This window comes from Mobula hypostoma, chromosome X1, assembly GCF_963921235.1.
Source record: "Mobula hypostoma chromosome X1, sMobHyp1.1, whole genome shotgun sequence".
In the NCBI taxonomy this organism is placed as follows: domain Eukaryota; kingdom Metazoa; phylum Chordata; class Chondrichthyes; order Myliobatiformes; family Myliobatidae; genus Mobula; species Mobula hypostoma.
The window spans coordinates 316,037-334,248 of record NC_086128.1 but is presented as its reverse complement, the minus strand read 5'-3'; the positions used below and the strand labels follow the sequence as shown (position 1 = coordinate 334,248).

General features: G+C 43.6%; 1 protein-coding gene across 6 annotated transcripts in view; it reads left to right on the top strand.

Moving 5' to 3' along the window:
- adam11 (ADAM metallopeptidase domain 11) overlaps window positions 1–18,212 on the top strand; it is a 287,890-nt gene that overhangs the window by 86,295 nt on the left and 183,383 nt on the right. For all 6 annotated transcript variants that reach the window (XM_063037211.1, XM_063037208.1, XM_063037207.1 and 3 more), the window contains exon 5: window positions 4,777–4,859. In XM_063037211.1, the coding sequence (XP_062893281.1) occupies window positions 4,777–4,859 (83 nt within the window). The remainder of the gene's footprint in view (window positions 1–4,776; window positions 4,860–18,212) is intronic.

Sequence of the window (18,212 nt, the reverse complement as noted above, 5' to 3'; positions counted from 1 at the left end):
TTACCCTTGCAGTTTCTTAACTCAACCCACAAGGATTCAACATCTTCTGATCCTATGTCAATCTTTCTACTGATTTGATGCCATTCTTTACCAGCAGAGCCACACCACCCCCTCTGCCTACCTTCCTCTCCCTCTGATACAATGTGTAACCTTGGATATTCAGCTCCCAACTACAACCAGCCACGATTCAGTGATGGCTACAACATCATACCTGACAATCTGTACTAGTGCAACAAGATCATCCACCTTATTTCTTATACTACGTACATTGAGGTACAACACTTTGAGTACTGTATTTGCTAACCTTTTTGATTCTGCATCCCTAATGCACTGATACTCACCATGTTGGGTACAGCTATGTCCCATTACCTGCCTACCCTTCCTGACAGTCTGACTGCACGCTATCTTTACTTTTTTACGATCCGTCCTATCCTGAGTCCCATCACTCAGGTTCCCATTTCCCTGCCAAATTAGTTTAAACCCTCACCAACAGCTCCAACAAACCTGCCCGCAAGGATATTTGTCCTCTCGGCTTCAGGTGCAACCTGTCACTTTTCAACAGGTCATACCTCCCCCGGAAGAGATCCCAATGATCCAGGAACCTGAAGCCCTGACCCTTGCACCAGCTTCTCAACCTCGCATTTATCTGCTGAATCATCCTGATTCTACCCTCACTGGCATGTGGCACTGGCAGCAATCCAGAAATTACTACCCTGGAGGTCCTGCTTCTCAGCTTTCTACCTTATTCTCTCAATTCTCTTTTCAGGCCCTCTTTGCTTTTCCTTCCCATGTCACTGGTACCAATATGTACCAAGACATCTGACTGTTTGCCTACGCTCTCCAAAATGTTGTGGACGTGATCTGAGACTTCCCCAACTCTGGCACCTGGGAGGCAACATACACTATCCGGGTGTCCTGTTCACGTCCACTGAATCTCCTGTCTGTTCCCCTCACTATCGAGTCCCTTATCACTATTGCTCCCTTCTTCTCTCTCTTTCCCTTCGGCATCACAGCCCCATGCTCAGTGCCTGTAACCCAGTCGCCATGGCATTCTCCCTGGAGGTCATCCCCCACAGCAGTATCCAAAATAATATATTTATTATTGACGGGAATGGCCACAGGGGTGCTCTGCTCTAACCGCCTATTTCCATTTCTCCTGACAGTCACCCAGCTACTCACCTCCTGCAACTTTGGGGTGACTACTTTCCTGTAACTCTGATCGATTATCTCCTCACTCTCCTGCACAAGCTGAAGGTCATCCAGCTGCTGCTCCAGATCCCTAACGGTCTTCAAGGAGCTGCAGCTGGATGCACTTCGTGCAGATGTAGTTTCCCTGGAGACTCTGGATCTCCCATGACTCCAACTTCCGGCATGAAGAACACACGACAGCCATTTACTACACTAGGTACAGTAAGAAAACCTTAACAGAAGCTTAGCCAGAGCCAACACCTTCTCCAAGCTGAAGCCTCCTTTGAGCTAAAGCCTGACGCTTCTACTCTTGCAACTGGCCTACTCCCGATATTGGCTGCCCCACTTGTCCCTCTGTACTTTTATTTAGTTTGCAGTGCTCTGCTCCCGCCGCTGATCGGGCCTCTGCAATAAGGAGCGTTCAGCAGCTTTGGGCCAGTAACTCACTGGAATTTGTAAGAAATTGTGAGGATCTCTTTGAAACCTACTGAATGTTGAAAGGTCTAGATAAGGTATGTGGAGAGGATGTTTCCTATGGTGGGGGTATCCAGAACTAGAGGGCACACCCTCAAAATTAAGGGGTGACCTTTTAGAACAGAGATAAGGAGGATTTTTTTTTTGGCAGAGATTATTGAATCTGTGGGATGCTCTGCTACAGACTGCCATGGAGGACAAGTTCGAGGGTATATTTCATATGGAAGTTGGTCATTTCCTGATCAGTCAGGGCATCAAAGGATGTGGTGAGAAGGCAGGTGTATGGGGTTGAGTGTGATCTAGGATCAGCCATGATGGAATGGTGGAGCAGACTCGATGGGCTGAATGGCTTAATTCTGCTCCTGTGTCTTATGGTCTTGTGGAAATATACACAGCTCAAGACACTATTCACACCATCCTCAACTTTTTGATTCCTTACTTTGTCTGAGGTCTTAACAACATCTCTCTCTACAACCTCTCCATTATCTGTTCTAGCACTCTGGTTCACATCACCCTGTGACTCTTACTTAAAGCCCCTCACCTCCCCCCCAAACCACCCCTGTGCAGCATTAACAAATCTTCCTGCTAGGATACGAGTCTCTTTCCAGTTCAGGTGCAAACCATCCATTCTGTATAGGTCCCACCTTTCCTGGAAGAGTGCTCAATGATCCAAAAATCTTATCCCTCCCTCCTCCCCCCTCTTCTTAGCCATGTGTTAAATTGTATGATTTTCCTCGTTCTGGTCTCATTAGTACATGGCATGGGTAGCAATCCTGAGATCACAACCCTGGCGATCCCGCCCTTTAACTCAGCACCTAACACCCTGAAACCCCTATGCAGAACCTTGTCACTCATCCTACCCTTGTCATTGGTACCTACATGGATCACGACCTCTGGCTGTTCACCCTCTCACTAAAGAATGCTGAGGACTTGATCTGAGATGTCACGGACCCTGGCACCCAGGAGGCAATATATCATCCGGGAATCTCATTCTTGCCCACGGAACCTCCTGTCTGGACCCCTAATTTATGAATTCCTTACCACCAAAGCATGCCTCTTCTCCCCACTTCCTACATGAGTCACAGAGGCAGACTCAGTGCCTATGAGCCAACCACTGTGACTTTCCTCTTGTAGGTCATCCCCCCGACAGTATCCAAATTGATATACCTGTTGTTGAGGGGAATAGCTACAGGAGTACTCTGCACTGGTTCCTTAATCCCTTTTCCCTTCCTGACTGTCACTCTGTTTCCTCTATCCAGCACCTTGGGTGTAACTACCTCTCTATCTGTCCCATCTATCATCCCCTCAGCCTCCTGAATTATCTGGAGTTCATCCAGTTCTAGCTCCAAATCCTTAACACATTGCTGCAGCTGCAGCTGGATGCACTTCTTGCAGGTGTAGTTGTCAGGGACACTGGAGGTCTCTCTGTCTTCCCACATCTCAGAAGACGAGCAGTCCACTATCCTGCCTGGCATCTCTACTGTTCCTAACTGAGCAAATATAAAGAAGGAAAAACACTAAACTGCGGGAGAGAAAAAACTCTACCCTACTGCTTTTTGGCCTTCTCTCACTCAAGCCTCGAAGAGCTAAAGCCTCAAGATAGAGGTGTACAAGATGATGAGAGGCATGGATCATGTGGATAGTCAGAGGCTTTTTCCCAGGGCTGAGATGGCTAGCACGAGAGGACACAGGTTAAAGGTGCTTGGAAGTAGGTACAGAGGAGATGTCAGGGGTAAGTTTTTTAATGCAGAGAGTGGTGAGTGTGTGGAATGGGCTGCTGGCGACGGTGGTGGAGGCAGATACAATAAGGTCTTTTAAGAGACTCGTGGATAGGTACATGGAGCTTAATAAAGTAGACGGCTATGGGTAACCCTAGGTAATTTCTGAGGAAAGGACATGTTTTGCACAGCTTTGTGGGCCAAAGGGCCTGTATTGTGCTGTAGATTTTCTATGTTTCAAAGACCCTACTCTGACCACTCTAATGAGGGCCGCTCGTACAGTAGCCACTCCTCTTGCCCCTGCCTTACCTCATCAATCTATCCCAAATGCTGATTGGCCACTACAATGAGCACCAAACTGCCACAAGTCACTGCCTTTTCTTCAGAATCTTCTCAGATGGAAGGAGTTCATATTATAGTGTATCATCAGAAAGGACTAAATATCTGTCATTGCATGTTATCAACATAATGAACAACCTATTTCATTAGAGAGATAGGAACAAGATGTTGCAGCAACACCCCTGCTCCAAGCACGTTAGATGACATCATTATCTAAGTGAGGCCCTGAAAAGATGTTTGAGACACCTATGACTGTTGGGCTAGCCACTACCTAAAGCATTCAATTAACGTCATCAACCTTAAAGAGTCTTAAAGAGTCTTCAGAGGTTAATGTTGACGGTCTCACAGACTTCCCACAAAACGAATTCTTCTCAGACAATGCTTGCAGGAGCTATGAAGCTTAATCACAGTGAATAGTTGTTTGCATCAATTTGATGAAATCTGTTTAAAGCAAGTGTAAAGTTCCTTTGGAGTCAGTGAAAAGGAATGGGTGCAATGTGTAAAATTGGCTATCAATGTCATGGGTCAGTTTCATTCCCTGTGTCCCCACCTATCAACCTCCAACTCCCACCAGATAGAGAATTTATATATTCTTTGTCTCTGCTAATTATTCAATCAGTGACTTAATGTGGAGATTAGGGAGTGTGTTTCAACTAAATATCACTAATCAGGCAACTTACAAACAGTCATAGTATAGGTCTTTCTGTTGTGGAGAAAACAGAGTGATATGGAATTGTGCTGGTGCTTCATTATTTTGTAAACATTTCTACCTTTTAATCTATCCATCACTCCAATTTCTTTTTAGATTAACTTTCTAAATATTTCTGATCTGTGACCATTTGTGGTATATGTTGTTCTGGAATCTGCATCAACACAGCAGCAATGAAATTGGTCTTCACTGGGAAATCTTCTGCTTTGATACCAGTGGCTTAAAAAAGTGGCCTGCTGTTGCATGTGGAACCTTAGATGGCCAACTATGAACCTTGCACGCTAGTTTAATGCACAGTGAAGAAGCAGTACATGGCGTAACACTAATCTCACTGTTGTTCACTTTTAGGGTGGTGAACATTGTTACTACCATGGGGAAATCAGAGGTCTTTCAAACTCATTTGTGGCCATGTCAACATGCCATGGACTGAAGTAAGTAAAAAGACCTTCAAAATCTCTCAGTCAACATGGTCAGCTGCTCAGATATTTCTGGGGTGGAAAATACAGGAGGGTGAATGTGAGGAGCAGATGAACAGGGGTCTTATACTTACACTTTATACTTTATTGTCGCCAAACAATTGGTACTAGAATGTACAATCATCACAGTGATATTTGATTCTGCACTTCACACACCCTGGATTAAAAATATTAAAAATAGTAAATATTAAAATTTTAAATTAGAAATCATAAATAGAAAATAGAAAAATGGGAAGTAAGGTAGTGCAAAAAAAACCGAGAGGCAGGTCCGGATATTTGGAGGGTACGGCCCAGATCTGGGTCAGGATCCGTTCAGCAGTCTTATCACAGTTGGAAAGAAGCTGTTCCCAAACCTTGTTGCAATTTAAGAATTTCATTGAATTTTAATCCGTTTATTGGGCTTTAAGAGACAAAGAACCCTGTGATAGGATGTCCCAACAATTCAGAAAGCTTCAAGGGTCAGGAGAACAAGGCGATTGACAACTGAAAGGGAGGTGTAGCTGGAAGAGACATTGGCAAGAGTGGGGGTAGGGGAAAGGGTAAGCAATAGTGAGAGGGAAAAGGCTGCCGAGGAGAAATAGTGCATGTGCTGAGAAGGGCAAAGCAGGTGTGGGAGGGATCACCGGACTGAAGTTCTTCATGGATTAGGGATGGGAATGAATGGTGACAACACAACTGTTGTGGAAGGAGATCTGTTTTAAAAGCTGAGAAGAAACACAAATGGTTCTGCATACCCTCAGTCCAATAAATAAAAGCATCTGCCCACTTTAGCTCCTGTGTCTCCATTTAGTTGGCAAATTACTCCAAGTCCTGGGAAAGTCACCCAACCAGCTTTTCAATCAGGTCCTCAACTTCACTGAGAGTGGGACACAGGCACACCAAGCAACATCGATAGGTTGGAATGGCATTATGAAATTCATAACTCCAGTTTTCCTTCTGTCACTATTCAGTCTGGCAATGTTTTAATTAATATACCATATATTGTTGAAGAAAACAGTGCTGCTATATTGAATAGAAGTTATTTTTTTTATTTTCAAAATTGTCTGCTAAACTGTTTAGTAATGTGCTGATGTACTCTAGAAATGCTCACTTTTAATTATTAACTTTGAGGCTAGGAACCATACTGTTTACTTTCATGATGATTTCATGGTTTGATAACATCAATAGCAATATTTATTGATGATGGAGAAATCAAATGGTCAAAGAGTCAGCAGTCAGGGGCTTGGCAACCCTAAAACAAGGAAACATTTGCAATTCAGCTGACATAAGGCAGAGTGATTTGTTTTCACTCTTTTGTCTGAAAGTTGCGTAGTGTGACTTAGAAATTGACACACAGTAGTCATGTTTTGTATACCAATGCACTAATACTGTGTGTCAATTTCTTGTGCAAGATTTTATAAACTTGGTGACGGCTAGAATTGAGGACCATGTACCAAAATGGGACTAAGGGATGAAGTAAGAGAAGTGAAAGACAATAATTGATTTAGACTTCTGATCCATCTGTGACACAGCCAGGCATTCAAAGTAGGGCTACCCATGGCTGTTGTGCAATGTCACCAGCTGAGGCTCAGTGTCTGTAGCTGACAGAATTAGTTGTAACAGACTGCCCTATCTCTGAGGAGAATAATTATTACTTTCATTGCCTTTGAGGATTGTTCCATGTGGAAGAACTGCAAAAGTTTCAAGTCACAGAATGTTTCAGAAGCAAGTACTGGGAAAGAAAGCAATTGTAAAGATATTGGCTGGTTATGTTAATTTCATAAATAAACCACCTTTGCTGATACCTTAAATTGATAACTATTTCCAGTATCCTAGAGGGTGACATTGAATAGCTAAGGGGACGTTGAAATGTGGTGCTAACAATGCCAGCTGAAATTATCCCTGGCTTGGAATAGCAAGTGCCAGGTGCAGCCTAGTCCAATTGAGCCAACAATTGGCACTCACCAAGAAACAGTGGGCTGTGGGATTCTTGAGGGAGAACTTAGTGAAGCAAGCAAAGCTGTTCAAGCTGTCAGATTGTGTAAAAAGTGAAGAGAGTGAAAGAAAGTTCACACTGTGGATTGATTTGGCTATTGCAAATAAACCAGAGTAAAGGGAGAGAGAAATATATCACTCCAGAATGTGTTCAAATGAAACTCTAAAGAATGAATTTTAAGCACATTCCAACCTTCCTGGATATCAAACAGTTGACTGTTTTCTGTTTTTACTTGCAAAGCGAAGCAAGGAGAATCCTTTCATGTTTTCTTTGTGGGGCAGGAGTTGCAACTTTGCAGATTTGAATGAATTGCTTGTCAGAGATCAGAATATTTGTGGAATCCTGAAATGCAGCTGCAAGGAACATCTACTGTGAGAGTTAACTTTGAAAGGGTGCACAGCAAGATGCAAGATTACAGAGTTGTCTTTTCTGAAATGGAACTAGAAATGTTGGGTGCCCAGTAAAAATACATGACAAAGAAGAGCTTTGCATAGGAGAGAAACAAACAGGAATAATCTGAGTCAGAGTCATACAGCCCATTGGCCCAACAGGTACATGCTGATCAAAGTCCCCACCTACACTAGTCCTATTTGCTCATGTTTGGCTCATATCCCATTACATCTTTCCCAGCTATGTACCAAAACAATTACCTTTTAAATATTGTTAATGTATCTGCTTCAGCAACTTCCTCTGGCAGTTTATTCCATATATTGACAACCCAATGGATTGAAGTAGTTGCCCCTCAAGTTCCAAATAAATCTTTCCCTTTTCAGTTCAAACTTAAGCACCCTCATTATTGATTCCTCCAACCCTGGGAAAAGACTGAATGTTCAACATATATATGACCCTCATGATTTTATGCAAGGTACCTTGTCAAAGGCCTTCTAAAAGTCCAAATATATAACATTCACTGCATCCCCTTTATCTATCCTACTTATAATCTCCTCAAAGAATTCCAAAAGGTTAGAAGAATATCTTTATTGTCATTGTTGTGGAGCAATGAAACACAGTTTAGCAGCTCAACGTTTTGCAGCATGACAAAGAATATATACATAAAATAAACTAAAACCTCAGGAGTGCAGTCCAAAATTAATAATATATAGATGGGGTGGGGGGTGGTAGGACTATTGCACACCTGCCATTCCTGGAAGTGTGATGCATTTAGCTACCACCATCTTAGGAGGGGGGCAGGAGAAGGGAAGGGGGTGTTATACATTTCACTGCTTGTGGGTAGAAGCTGGTAAGGAGTCTCTTTGTTTTCGTCCTTAATGCTCTGTAGCTCTTCCCAGAAGGTAGAGGGGAAAACAGGTGATGTCCAGGATGAGTGGGATCCTTTGAAATACAAGTAGCCTTCTTTTGTAGTCTGCCGGTATAAATGTCTCTGAGGGAGGGTAATGTTGTGCCAATAACCCGCTCTGCTACCCTCACCACCCGCTGCAAGTCCTTCCTGTCCTGTTCTGTGCAGCTGGCAAACCACACTGCACAGCAATACGTCAGGAGGCTCTCTATAGTTGTCCGATAGAAGTTGATCAGCAGGTGATGAGGGAGGAGAGCGTGCTTTAGCTTCCTTAGGAAGTAGAGCCTCTGTTGGGCCTTCCCCACCTGATAAGAGATATGGGCAGTCCAGGTGAGGTCAGCCGAGATGTGGACCCCGAGGAACTTGAAACTGTCTACTCTCTCCACCTCTTTCCCATATATGTGCAGAGCAGAGTGCTCGACGCGCTTTGATTTCCTGAAGTCCACCATCAGCTCCTTGGTTTTTGTGATGTTCAAGGCCAGGTTATTATGACGACACCATTCTGTCAAATGCTGTACCTCCTCCCTATAGGCTGTCTCATCACAGTCTGATATGATACCTATTAGGGTGGTATCATCAGCAAATTTGACAATGGTGTTGGTGGAGTGAATGGTAGAGCAGTCATGGGTGAAAAGAGAATAGAGGATGGGGCTGAGAACACACCCCTGTGGTGTACCGGTATTCAGGATGAGAGTAGATGATGTGTGTTCTCCCATCCTGACACCCTGGGGTCTGTTACTCAGAAAATCCAGTATCCATGAGCACAGTGAACTGCTAAGGCCCAGGTTGCTCAGTTTCTGCACCAGTTTGTAGGGGATGACTGTATTAAAAGCTGAGCTGTCGTCCACAAACAGCAGTCTTACATAGGTGTTACCCTGATCCAGGTTTGTAAGGGCTGTGTGGAGAGCTGTGGTGACTGCATCCTCTGTCGATCTGTTTGCACGATACGCAAACTGGTATTTATCAAGGTCAACAGGTATGGCAGACTTAATATAAGACAGTACGAGTCTCTCAAAACATTTCATAAGGCTGTCACCATGGGGGCGTTAGGAACAGACCCAAAAGCAAGACAGACACTGAAGTACAAGGAACAGGACTTAACTAGAGTAGGGACGTGACAGGATACAGACAAGGAGCAGGGACAAGAACGCAGACTTGGGCTCGGACCCCGAGCCAGAGACTGGATAAGGACCCAGAACCTGGATCTTGCCTCAGGCTCGGGCCCCAGAACCAGGCATGGACATGACATGACTATGGGACAGGACGTGGCTGGGGTCTAGAGGCGTGAGGTGGGAGACAGGCTGGGGCCAGAGGCTGATAGCTCAGAGGCAGGCTGGGAACCGTACATCAATATAGAGCCAGGACTCATCTTTAACACGACACTACACGAGACTGGACAGTACATAGATATAGAGCCAGGACTTATACTTAGACAAGCTGGGACTCAACTTCTTCTCCATACCAAGGTGGGACAGGACCATCCATCAGGTAACAGCAGAATGGCCAGACTTACCCAACAGAGGCAAAGACAAGACCCCACACAGGGCAACAGCAGAACAGCCTGACTTACCCCACAGAGGCAAGGGCAAGAAGAGACAAACACCAAAGAACAACAGACAGTTCCATCTCTGCATCAGGGTTGCTTGGAGTTGCAGTTCAGCCAACAACCTCAGCTGGCTATGAAAACAGCCAGATCCCTACCAAGCTCAGAGTGGCTGGCAACCACACAGCTGGCCCAGGAAACAACCAAATCCATACCACAAAGACAGATCCAACTACTGACAGCAAGGCTCCATGAAGCAATGGTTCTCCAATGCAGCCTAAAGATGACAAGTGGCCGCTCTAGCCTTCCAGCAGCAGGTTGCTCCCAGGGGATCTTGATAAGACAAACCAGCAGCCCACACTCAACCCCAAGGCTACTTATATTCCAAGCCCCACGATGGGAATCAGGTGCCTATGATTAATTCAACCAAACAAGGGACAGCTGGAAGACCCAGAGTCCTGAATCCATGGACCGGACTGTGAACCGGAATGCGGACTTCACGGACCAGACCATGACACAGGCAGGATTTTCCCTGAAGGAAACCATGCTGACTTTGTACTATCTTGTCCTGTGTCACCAAGTACTCTTATCACCTCATCCTTAACAATTGACTCTAACATCTTCCCAACCACTGAGGTCAGGCTATCTGGTCCATAATTTCCTTTCTGCTGCCTTCCTCCTTTCTTAAAGAATGGAGTGACTCTGGCACCATGCCAGAGCCCAATGATTTCTGAATGATCATTTCTAATGCCACCACAATCTCTAACGCTACCTTATTTCTCACTTCTCTTTTATTTTTTACATACTTGCAAAATCTTTGACTATCCACTTTGATATTAGACCATAAGACCATAAGACAAAGGAGCAGAAGTAGGCCATTCGGCCCATCGAGTCTGCTCCACCATTTTATCATGAGCTGATCCATTTTATCCTATTTAGTCCCACTGCCCCGCCTTCTCACCATAACCTTTGATGCCATGGCTACTCAGATACCTATCAATCTCTGCCTTAAATACACCCAATGACTTGGCCTCCACTGCTGCCCGTGGCAACAAATTCCATAGATTCACCACCCTCTGACTAAAAAAATTTTTTCGCATTTCTGTTCTGAAAGGGCGCCCTTCAATCCTGAAGTCATGCCCTCTCATACTAGACTCCCCCATCATGGGAAACAACTTTGCCACATCCACTCTGTCCATGCCTTTTAACATTCAAAATGTTTCTATGAGATCTCCCCTCATTCTTCTAAACTCCAAGGAATACAGTCCAAGAGCGGACAAACGTTCCTCATATGTTAACCCTCTCATTCCCGGAATCATTCTAGTGAATCTTCTCTGTACCCTCTCCAACGTCAGCACGTCCTTTCTTAAATAAGGAGACCAAAACTGCCCACAGTACTCCAAGTGAGGTCTCACCAGCGCCTTATAGAGCATCAACATCACATCCCTGCTCCTATACTCTATTCCTCTAGAAATGAATGCCAACATTGCATTCGCCTTCTTCACTACCGACTCAACCTGGAGGTTAACTTTAAGGGTATCCTGTACGAGGACTCACAAGTCCCGTTGCATTTCAGAACTTTGAATTCTTTCCCCATTTAAATAATAGTCTGCCCGTTTATTTTTGCTGCCAAAGTGCATAACCATACACTTTCCAACATTGTACTTCATTTGCCACTTCTCTGCCCATTCTTCCAATCTATCCAAGTCTCTCTGCATACTCTCCGTTTCCTCAGCACTACCGGCCCCTCCACCTATCTTTGTATCATCAGCAAACTTAGCCACAAAGCCCTCTATTCCATAATCCAAATCGTTGATGTACAATGTAAAAAGAAGCGGCCCCAACACTGATCCCTGTGGAACACCACTGGTAACCGGCAGCCAACCAGAATAGGATCCCTTTATTCCAACTCTCTGTTTCCTGCCAATCAGCCAACGCTCTATCCATGTATGTAACTTTCCTGTAATTCCATGGGCTCTTATCTTGTTAAGCAGCCTCATGTGTGGCACCTTGTCAAAGGCCTTCTGAAAATCCAAATATACAACATCTACTGCATCTCCCTTGTCTAGCCTACTTGTAATTTCCTCAAAAAATTGTAATAGGTTTGTCAGGCAGGATTTTCCTTTAAAGAATCCATGCTGAGTTCTGCCTATCTTGTCATATGCCTCCAGGTACTCTGTAACCTCATCCTTGACAATCGACTCCAACAACTTCCCAACCACCGACGTCAAGCTAACAGGTCTATAATTTCCTTTTTGCTTCCTTGCCCCCTTCTTAAATAGCGGAGTGACATTTGCAATCTTCCAGTCTTCTGGAACCATGCCAGAATCTATCGACTTTTGAAGGATCATCGCTAATGCCTCCGCAATCTCCACAGCTACATCCTTTAGAACACGAGGGTGCATTCCATCTGGTCCAGGAGATTTATCTACCTTTAGACTATTCAGCTTCTTGAGTACTTTCTCTGTCGTAATTGTGACTGCGCACTCTTCTCTTCCCTGCCACCCTTGAGTGTCCGGTATCCTGCTGTCTTCCTCAGTGAAGACTGATGCAAAATATTTGTTCAGTTCCTCTGCCATCTCCTCATCTCCCATTACAATTTCTCCAGTATCATTTTCTATGGGTCCTATATCTACTCTCACCTGTCTTTTACTCTTTATATACTTGAAAAAGCTTTTAGTATCCTCTTTGATATTATTTGCTAGTTTCCTTTCATAGTTAATCTTTTCTCTTTTAATGACCTTCTTGGTTTCCTTTTGTAAGGTTTTAAAAACTTCCCAATCCTCTGTCTTCCCACTAATTTTTGCTTTCTTGTATGCCCTCTCCTTTGCTTTAACTTTGGCTTTGACTTCTCTTGTTAACCACGGTTGCATCCTTCTTCCAATGGAAAATTTCTTCTTTTTTGGAATATACCTCTCTTGCACCGTCCTCACTTCTCACATAAACTCCAGCCACTGCTGCTCTGCTGTCTTTCCCGCTAGTGTCCCTTTCCAGTCAACTTTGGCCAGTTCCTCTCTCATGCCACTGTAATTTCCTTTACTCCACTGAAACACCGACACATCAGATTTCGGCTTCTCTTTTTCAAATTTCACAGTGAACTCAATCATGTTATGATCACTGCCTCCTAAGGGTTCCTTCACCTCAATCTCTCTAATCACCTCCGGTTCATTACACATTACCCAATCCAGTACAGCCGATCCCCTAGTGGGCTCAACAACAAGCTGTTCTAAAAAGCCATCTCACAGACATTCTACAAATTCTCTCTCTTGAGATCCAGTGCCGACCTGATTTTCCCAATCCACTCGCATGTTAAAATCCCCCACAATTATCATAACACTGCCCTTCTGACAAGCCTTTTCTATTTCCTGTTGTAATTTGTAGTCCACATCCCTGCAGCTGTTTGGAGGCCTATAAATAATTGCCATCAGGGTCCTTTTACCCCTGCTATTCCTTAGCTCAACCCATAAAGATTCTGTACCTTCCGATCCTATATCACCTCTTTCTAATGATTTAATATCATTTCTTACCAATAAAGCCACGCCTCCCCCTCTGCCTACCTTCCTATCCTTCTGATACACCGTGTATCCTTGGACGTTCAGCTCCCAGAGACATGCATCCTTTAGCCAGGTCTCAGTGATGGCCACAATATCATACCTGCCAATCTGTAGCTGTACGACAAGATCGTCCACCTTATTTCTTATGCTGCGTGCATTTAAGTACAACACCTTAAGACCAGTATTTGATACTTTTTGCTTTGATTTCACTGCAACTTTATTGCACTGCAACTCATCCCAATGGCTACACGTTTGCCCCATCACCTGCCTGTCTTTCCTGACATCTTTACTGCTCACTATCTTAGATTTATTTCTGTTTTCCCCTTCCTCTGCTCTATCATTCCGGTTCCCATCCCCCTGCCAAATATTATTTGCATCATTTTCCAGTGGTCCGATATCCACTCTCGCCTCTCTTTTACACTTTATGTATCTGAAGAAACTTTTGGTATCCTCTTTAGTATTATTGGCTAGGTTACTTTTGTATTTCATCTTCACCTTAATGACTTTTAAGTTGCCTTCTGTTGGTTTTTAAAAGCTTCCCAATCCTCTAATTTCCCACCAATTTTTCTCTATTATATACCTTCTCTTTGGCTTTTATGTTGGCTTTGACTTCTGCTGTTAGCCACGATTGTGTCATCTTTCCTTTAGAATACTTCTTCCTCTTTGGGATGTATATATCCTGTGCCTTCTGAATTGCTTCCAGAAATTCCAGCCATTACTGCTCTGCCAGCATTCCTGCTAGTGTTCTTTTCCAATCAGTTCTGGCCAATTCCTCCTTCATGCCTCTGTAATTCCCGTTACTCTACTGTAATATTGATACATCTGACTTTAGCTTCTCCTTCTCAAATTTCTGGGTAAATTTGATCTTGTCGTCTTCTCTTGATAAACCAGTTTGTTCATCCTTACTGCATTCAGTGAAGTCTGCCTTGAACTGCCACTGCCAAAGCTCACCAAAACTGTGATCCTGTTAACTGTCAGCTCATCCTGTGTACAATCTCTCCTGTCACCATGGTCTCCTTTCAGTGGTCCATTCACAGTCATTTTTCTAAGGTCCATAAGGTTCATCATTAACACTGCAAATCACTTGCAATGGCTCCAATACTTTAGGCACATTTGTCCCTATCAGCAGCTCAATTTCCAATCAACCTCTGGCAAGTATCCCTTTGTCATGGAATGTTCCCTCCATGGACAGGCATATTTTCCTGTGTATAGATATTAGGTAGTCCACGATAGTTTTCAGCCACTTCCAATCTCGAAACAAGGTAGCTACTCATAACCTTCTCTTGACCCATGGTGCAGAAGAGAATGTGTGTTCTTTTTCCTGTAAGGCTGAGCTTATTCATTAGGCCCATTGTGCAAAACACTACAGTACTTTCTTGATCTAGTAAAGCATAAGTAACCACTGTCTATAATTACTCTCCTTAGTCTTCGCTTGTACTGGAATTATGGGAAGTTTACAATCATGATCACCAGCCCCTGTGAGGCCATTGGACGCAGGGCACTACTCACTACTGTGTCTGAATCTTTCACAGCTTGTTTTGATTCATTAGAGTGAATATGAAGTGCCTGGGATGCTTGCCTGATACACCTTGCATGAAAGATGCTTCCTGCAGTCCTTGCTGATGTGTCCTGTACACAAACAGCCAAAGCAGACACCATTTCCCTCTAGGAAGGCAATCTTTGCACTATGAACCCTTTTCTCCAGCTGAGGGCACGAAGTCAATGTGTGTTCACCCTTGCAGAACAGACACTTCCCCTTTGGCTGATGAGACCGTTTCTCTTCCATTAGTTCCAGGTTCAGTTTTAGCTTTACTTCTCACAGTGGCCACAGTAATGGCAAAGCTGCTTCCTTTAGCCTTAGAATGAAGTCGTATCCTGTATATTCCCAAATACTGGGTCTGTTACAAACTTTACTTGCCTTTCAATAAAGTCAGCATTGTCAGTGAAAGTAGTCTTATGGTTATACCTTTCTTGCAGTTCACAGACCACCATTCTCCATTTATCTCTAAGCATACAGGGCAATTTCTTTATAACAATTGATATATTGGCAGACATGCCCAGCTAATGCATGTATTGTACTTCTTCCATAGCATTGCAACATCCTCGAAGAAAGTAAACTGCAATCTTAGAGAGCTTTTATATAATCAGATTTGATAGGTACCTCAGAAAGAGCCTTTTGCATGTAGGCGGATGTAAATTCCTGTAGTAAAGCCTTAGCATTAACATATCCTTTCTTAGAATCGACATGTTGGCAACTTCTGACAAGTTATCTAGGGCAACCCCTAGTGTACTGTTCAAGGAAATAGAGGCAGTCACTATGCCTATCAATCGTGCTTTCAATGCTCTTCTCAAAGGCCACATGAATACATGATACTGCAATGGATCACCATCAAAGATTTGAATCTCTCTTTTAGGCAAAGATGAGATATGTTGCTGTGCCAATAAGGTTGTTATTTGATTTTGATTCCTTATTATATCAATAATATTATTGAGTAGTCCACATTTGCCCTTTCCCTTGTCCGTAGAAACAGTTCTGCCCCACCTAGTAGCTCTTCTCTCTTCTTCTTTGCCTGTCCATTGATTTCGATGTTGACTGAGGCCTGGGCAAGGTTGTATGGAAAACCAGCAGTTGTCCATGCTGCAAGTCTTCCCTCTCCATGCCACCGATGTTGTCCAAGGGAAGGGCACTAGGGCCGATACAGCTTGGCACCGGTGTTGTCACAGAGCAATGTGTGGTTAAGTACCTTGCTCAAGGACACAACACGCTGCCTCAGCTGAGGCTCGAACTAGCGACCTTCAGATCACTAGACTGACGCCTTAACCACTTGGCCACGCGCCAACCTAGTAGCTAAGCCACACATGAAGACCAAGAGTTGGGCTTGGTTGTCAGAGGCTGTTAGAATTGCATGCCATTTGGAGCACTTTATAGGTAGTGGGAGTGACTGGCTGTGCCAAACTCAGGAACCACAGTAAAGACAGATGCAAAATACCCATTAAGTTCATCCGCCATTTCTTGGCCCCCATTACTACCTCACTAGCATCATTTTACAGTGGTCCAATATCAATTCTCACCTTTTTACTCCTTTATATAAATGAGAAAGCTTTTGGTATCCTGCTTTATATTATTGACTCATTTGCCCTCATATTTCATCTTTTCCCTTTTTATAGCTTTTTTAGTTGCCTTTTGTTGGATTTTAAAAGCTTTTCAATCATTCAACTTCCCACTCACTTTTGCTACCTTACATGCTCTTTCCTTGGCTTTTATGCAGTCCTTAACTTCCTTTGTCAGCCACGGTTGCCTACCCATGCCATTTGAGAACATCTTCTTCCTCTGTGAGACATATCTATCCTGTGTATTGGGAACTATTCCCAGGAACTTCAGCCATCTCTGCTCTGCTGTCATCCCCGCTAGCATCCTCCTCCAATCCACCTGGTCAAGCTCCGCTCTCATGCCTCTGTAGTTCCCTTAATTCCATTGCAATACTGATACATGTGAGTTTTGCTTCTCCCTCTCAAATTGCAGTATGAATTCAATCATACTATGATCACTGCCTCCTAAGGGTCCCTTTATATTAAGCTCCCTAATAAGATCTGGATTATTACACAACACCCAATCTAAGATAGCCTTTCCCTGAGTAAGCTCAAGGGCAAGCTGCTCTAAAAAAACCATCTCATAGGCATTCAACAAATTTTCTCTCTTGTGATCTGACACCAACCTGATTTTCCTAATCTCCTTGCATATTGAAGTCCGCCATTACAGTTGTGTCTTTACCCTCATTACATGCTTTTCCCAGCTCCCTTTGCAATCTCAACCCCACATCTTGACTACTATTTGGAGGCCTATACATGATTCCCATAATGGATTTTTTATCCTTGAAGTTTCTTCACTCCACCCACAAAGATTCAATGTTCTCTGACCCTGTGTCACCTCTTTCTAAAGATGTAATTCCATCTCTTATCAACAGAGCCACACCACCGCCTGTGCCTTCCTGCCTGTCCTTTCAATACAAAGTAGATCCTTCATTGTTCAGCTCCCAACTATGGCCTTCTTTCAGCCACAACTCAGTGATGCCCACAACGTCATACCGACCAATCTCTAATTGTGCCACGAGTTCGTCCACCTTATTCTGAATGCCACACACATTTAAATAGAACACCTTCAGTCCTGCATTCTTTGCCCTTTTGAATTTTGCCCCTGTAGTACAATTTAACTCTTTGCTCTGTCTGCATTTGTACCCAATCACTGGCTTGTCCTTCCTCACATTCATATTACACCCGTCATCTGCTTGTAAGCCTGCTGGCTCATCCTCAGCTCTATCATCCTGGTTTTTAATGCATGCAGAGGAGGTATTAGATTTTAATCCTGCAGTGCTGATATTTGACACACTGTCATTCGGTTTCACATCGTCTTGTGAGTCATCTGCAAAATGCATAGTCAAGCCGTGTCTTGGAACTTGAGGAACACTACCTAATGGAAGGTGAGACACCCATTCACTCATTGCAGGAACATGATCTTCAGTGTAACATGTTGGGGTCAATCATTGTTTCATATCCCTTATAAATATGCTGCTGTACCTATTAGTGTTTGAAAAACATTCATTCTATTTTCTTGTTTGTCCTTGGGAAGTAATGAAATTAGCATATGATGTTGCTTAGCAACAGTTTCGCAGTGATTAGTCAAGCCCTCAAGGTGAGATTGCGCCTGTAAGGCATTTTGCTTATTTTCTTTAAAATGTTTAATTGATAGTATTAAAACTTTAATTTTGTTGACATTTGCTTTATACTTCTTTTGAGGACTTTCAACTCTACCCTCTAAAGCTTTAGCAGGAAGCATAATTTCTCTTTTGCCAGCCCCAACTTCAGGATTGCTGACGTCAGTTCCATGCTTTGATTCACTCATGTTACTTTCTCCTTATTGCACAACTCGAAACTAACTGTT